This window comes from Octopus bimaculoides, chromosome 12 (assembly GCF_001194135.2).
Source record: "Octopus bimaculoides isolate UCB-OBI-ISO-001 chromosome 12, ASM119413v2, whole genome shotgun sequence".
Lineage (NCBI taxonomy): Eukaryota > Metazoa > Mollusca > Cephalopoda > Octopoda > Octopodidae > Octopus > Octopus bimaculoides.
This window is the reverse complement of record NC_068992.1, coordinates 38,210,736-38,216,022: the sequence shown is the minus strand read 5'-3', so window position 1 is coordinate 38,216,022 and position 5,287 is coordinate 38,210,736. Positions and strand designations below refer to the sequence as shown.

Below are 5,287 nucleotides of genomic sequence, written 5' to 3'. Positions count from 1 at the left end.
GTATATGCACATACACACATGCACACGCACACACATACATGTTCAGCCACTAATTGGTGATTGATTTCCCATTACTAGTGCTGCTCCTTCTTACTAACAAAGACCATTTTCAGTGACCTACTTTACTTAGCTGTAAAGAAGTAATATATACAGATACAATTCACTGTAGAAGACAACAAATCCATTGAGTGTATCATTTGCTACAAATTAGCTTAAAATGCTGAACTCAAAGATTATAACACAACATTGTTGATGCTATGTACAAACTTGTCTCGTTTTCGAATTAGATAAAATCTAAAATGTAAAACTACTAAATGAATAACACAAGGGACTTTCAGATTGGAGTTGGTGAGTTCAGTTCCATGTCAGGCATTTTCCATTGTCTCTGAGCAAGGCAAAAGTATTTATATGCTTCAGTCCATGAAATAGATAATAGAGCTTCAGTAAAAGTTGGTAGCATGAAGGCACATGGCTTAGTGGTTAGGACAGATGGCTCATGGTCGTAAGGTTGTGAGTTCAATTGCCAGTGGCATGTTATGCTCTTGAGCAAGACACTTTATTTCACACTGCTCCAGTTCACTCAGCTGCCAAAAATGAGTAGTACCTGTATTTCAAAGGACCAGCCTTGTCACATTCTGTGTCAGGCTGAATCTCCCTGAGAACTATGTTAAAGGTACATATGTTTGTGGAGTGTTCAACCACTTGCCCATTAATTTCATGAGGAGGCTTGTTCCATTGATCGGATCAACTAGAACCCTTGTTGTTGTAACTGACGGAGTGCCAGGAAGTAAGAATTAGTAGCAGTAGCATGAGTGAGACTTCGTTTTAATCCATATAATGTTGTATTTACGAACCTGGTTATGAATCTCCATGGTATGAGGTTTATGAATGGATTAACAGTAACATAACAAGTAAGTCTACTCCTTTGTGTATTGTTGATTGACCTGCTATAAATAGCAGCCAAATCTCCCTCAAATCACACCCTACTGCCTTCAAAATGAAAAGCATATCAGGTTATATGATCCTGGATGCACTATCAGAAATAAGACTGGATGGTCTCTTTTAGAACATCTTTATTTATAGATATTCTTGATTAATGGCTAAGGAATTTATTTATAGATCTTCTTGATTAATGGCTAAAGAACCACAGTGACTCTGCTTTCTTACAAGAGAAATTATTGAAAGTAAGAATTACAAAATTTAGAGGGGAATATTGGATATTCATTCTGGAGGAATGGAAGATAAAGATGATCCTGACAGTAGTCGAACATGGAATAAGGAACGTTTGAAACTAAATACTTGTTTCTTGTAACCAGGGACAAAACTATATATTTTTAGGAAGTAAGAAAGAGAATGCTGGGATATTCCTTTTTTTTTATCCCTAAGAGTCCTTTCTGGGTAAGTGGACAAAAATCGAAACAGAGTTGTAATATTGATTTACCAATGTGTAATATTGATTTACCAAGATGATGAATGTATGCATTCATTATAGATATGAAACTAAATATCATTAGAGAGTTAGCATAGTGTACAGTTTTGGAGAGCTTGATAAAAACAAAATTTGTATAGGTAATAATTTTGTGATCTACAAACTAGGAATTCAAACTTATCATATGTTATTAATTAAAAGACATAAACAGTTTTAGTTTTTAGTTTGGAAATAAAATTTTAATATAGAATGCTAGATGTGTAGCAAACAGTTACCAACTTTCTAAGCTAGGATCCAAAACCAAATCCATATATTTCTATGAGCCATTGGCCTATTGTTTTAGCCTGTTGCACTAAGAAATCTACGAGAATAAACTGATCTCTTCATCTTTTGCAAGTCATTCATTGATCAAAGCTGGTTTGAGAGAAATTCTTTTGCTTGACTTAAGTCAGTTATGAAAACTATAAATGCATAAAGTCAAATAGTTTTCTTTCTTCTTGGTTCAACTGGTCTCTGCTCAAAGAGCAGCTCTCAGTATGCTGATCAATGAGTGAAAGTAGATTTGTCACCTTTTCTTTCTATCTACATTTCTTTTACCTGTCTCTCTTTAGTAGTCACACAGAGATGAAGCTGACATATACAATGGACTGGAGAGCTACCAATAACTTGTGTACACACAAACAACAATAAGAAGTTATTTCTATATTGTAACAACTGACATTATAATGCATCTTATTAAGTGATTATCTTAACAAGCAATTAATATTTATTTTGTTCAATACAATGCATCGATACACATTGATTTTTATACTTGGTAAACAACCGGCTCAAGAAATACGCGCCTTCTCTACTAAATGCTGCTAAAACTGGATCTCATATATAATCATTACAGGTGATAGAGTGCACCCTGCTGTGAAAAACAAAAAAAACCCAAACTGCTGCTGTTTCTGTCTCTCATACAGAAGTTTTTTCATTGAATTAAAGTGAAACAAATGTGTCTTGAATGACTTATTGATTTATTTAGTAACGAATAAAATCTACAAGCTATAGGAGGATTGAAAATACATTCGTTTCCTTTTATTTAAGACGTTTCTCAACAGCACAATTCTGAGAGTTATTTCCCCTTAGAGTGAAGGGAAGTAACTCGAATGGCGCTAATGTTGCAGTCATCGCCACTTCCTCCCACGCCAGCGAAACTTCCGGCATGTACAGGACGTTTATTTGTTTTTTTAAACTTTCTTAAATTGATTATTGTAATTAACTACAATTTCAGCTACGATGTATGTCGGTGAGCATCTCTGTACAATGAGGAACAGTTAACTAGTTTTCTCTTTAGAAATCTACAAGAAATCAGTAATTCCTATGTTTGTGTTTCCATCATTAATTAATGTTTATTTTATAATGTTTCCCAAGGCGACAACCTTCACCGACAAATTCCCGTGGAATTTCTCTTATGTTTCTCGTTATTTTTTCATGCATAGACTATGACATTTAGCTGTAATTACCTAGCAGATTATACACCAATTAGCTGTTTTATATTGTTGCACATTTGGGCCATTTTTCACAATTATTCGTTATTTTAAAGTCATTAAACAATACATTCATTTAACATATTTTGGATGTGTATTAGTTTGCCGGTCTTAACTAGATAGACACTTAAACCACTTCTAAGTTATTTCACATACCATATACTGATTATTTATTGAGTTTAGTTATATATTTATTGCTAGCCTATATTCTTATATTCAAGTTTTAGCTGTAACAGACATCAGACCAGTTGATTGTGTTTGCGTCTTTAACAAAATGATTCTGGGCATGTGTCGTCTGTTTTGCCTTCTGTTGGTCTTAACATTTCTTTATGCGTTAGCCGTGTATATCTTTGCTCAGGGTTTTCTGTTGAAACGTACCGTATTACCAGAAAAAAGTCAATGTAATGTCAACTTTGCGACTGTATTGGAAAGACACGGAGAGCAGGGATGCTGGATGCACGGACGTTTTCGACGAGCTATCATCATCATTATCGATGGCTTGCGGTATGATTTCCTCGTCCCCAATAATACAGCTAAAACAAATATGTTGCCTTATATTAACAAATTAACAGTTGTACATGATAAATATAACCAAGAGAAAGATCGTGCAATGTTGTATAAATTTATAGCTGACCCTCCTACAACGACCATGCAACGACTGACTGGACTTACGACCGGTAGCCTTCCTACATTTATCGAAGCTGGGTCGAATTTCCGTTCTACTGAAATTACAGAAGATAACATTATCGATCAATTAGTTGCTCAGAAGAAGAAGATCAAATTCCTCGGAGATGATACATGGATGGGACTTTTTCCTGGGAGGTTTACTAAATCTTTTGCATTTCCTTCTTTCAATGTTAAAGATTTACACAGTGTAGATAATGGGATTATAAGTCATCTCTCATCAGAGCTTGCCAAGTCCGACTGGCATGTTTCGATTGCTCATTTCCTTGGTGTTGACCACTGCGGACATCGTTTTGGACCAAACCATACAGCTATGGCCGAGAAACTATCACAAATGAACGAAATGCTTGAGTAAGAAGCTGTTATTACTTCTTGGCATGGTCTCTTCTTTCTTATCTTCTTTTTTTTTTGTTAAACAACTTAACCTCATGTGTCATCAGCACACACACACACACACACACAGCCCAATAATAAAAATGCTATTGTGTTGTTGAAACTGCCAGAAATAGCAGCTATATTTTCCTCATATCAAAACCCTAAAGGACAAAGGTAAATAGTGTAGTCCTGTACACAAACTGTCTGACAAAAAAGTGGAAGTGTTCGTTTTTCTTTCTTTGTCAAAGAGAGTAGGGCAGTACTTCTGATCCCACCACTTATTTTGTGGGGCCTCAGAGATTTGTTGGTAGCAGGAAAGATGTATCTTCAACCTAGAATTTTAGACTGAATGATTGCAACAGAGGACCAAATGGTGGTATTAAATTGCTAATGGCTTAAGTTGACTGGGTACCATTACTTTAATCATAAGTCTTCTCAACCAGTGTTGGTCTGAAGCTAAAAAATAACAGCAACAGACAGACATATATACACATTGAAAAACGAAATCTATATTTCTCTTTCTCTCTCTCTCTCCTTCCCCCTCTCTCCTATCTCTCTCTCTCATATTTATATACACACACACAACAAATTATATATATAAAAGAAAAAAGAGATGACAAAGGAATAAATGGTTATCCTATGAGCTTCATTAGCTTAAAGCTGTTTCCACTATAAAATGCTGTTGACTCGCAGTTGGGTGCCTGAGTAACATTTTGTAGCTTCAACAGAGCCTCAAACATGAAGTGCTGCTTCATGTTTGAGGCTCTGATGAATCTAATGAGGTTCATAAGATAATCATTTATTCTTTTGTCATCTCTTTTTCGTATTACCACTGTACTCTACTAACACTTTGTTTAGAAGCATATATAGATTGAGTTCTATGCCAGGTTATTAGTATCACAATGGCTAGGCAATATATATATATATATAGTATCATCATTACCATCATCATCATTGTTTAACATCCGTTTTTTATGCTGGCATGGGTTGCCCGGCTCGACAGGGGTCTGGGAAGCCAGGAGGCTGCACCAGGCTCCAGTCTGATCTGGCAGTGTTTCTACAGCTAGATGCCCTTCCTTACACCAACCACTCCGAGATTGTAGTGGATGCTTTTTACGTGCCACTGGCATGGAAGTCAGTCTAGGTAGCGCTGGCACTGGCCATATTTGGATGGTACATTTTATGTGTCACCAGCACAGGGATCACAACTACAGTTTCCATTTGATTTTGATATATAATAATAATAATAATAATAGTATACATATATATA

General features: G+C 35.7%; 1 protein-coding gene across 2 annotated transcripts in view; it reads left to right on the top strand.

Annotated features, from left to right (window-relative positions):
- The first annotated feature begins 2,562 nt into the window (after positions 1-2,562).
- Positions 2,563-5,287, top strand: part of LOC106877410 (GPI ethanolamine phosphate transferase 3) — a 21,264-nt gene continuing 18,539 nt past the window's right edge. Inside the window, exon 1 of one of the 2 annotated variants that reach the window (XM_052972145.1) lies at positions 2,563-2,717. In XM_052972145.1, coding sequence (XP_052828105.1) covers positions 2,578-2,717 — 140 coding nt within the window. In that variant the 5' untranslated portion in view covers positions 2,563-2,577. Of the gene's footprint in view, positions 3,994-5,287 lie in introns of both variants that reach the window. The other variant, XM_014926304.2, reaches the window with a different exon arrangement.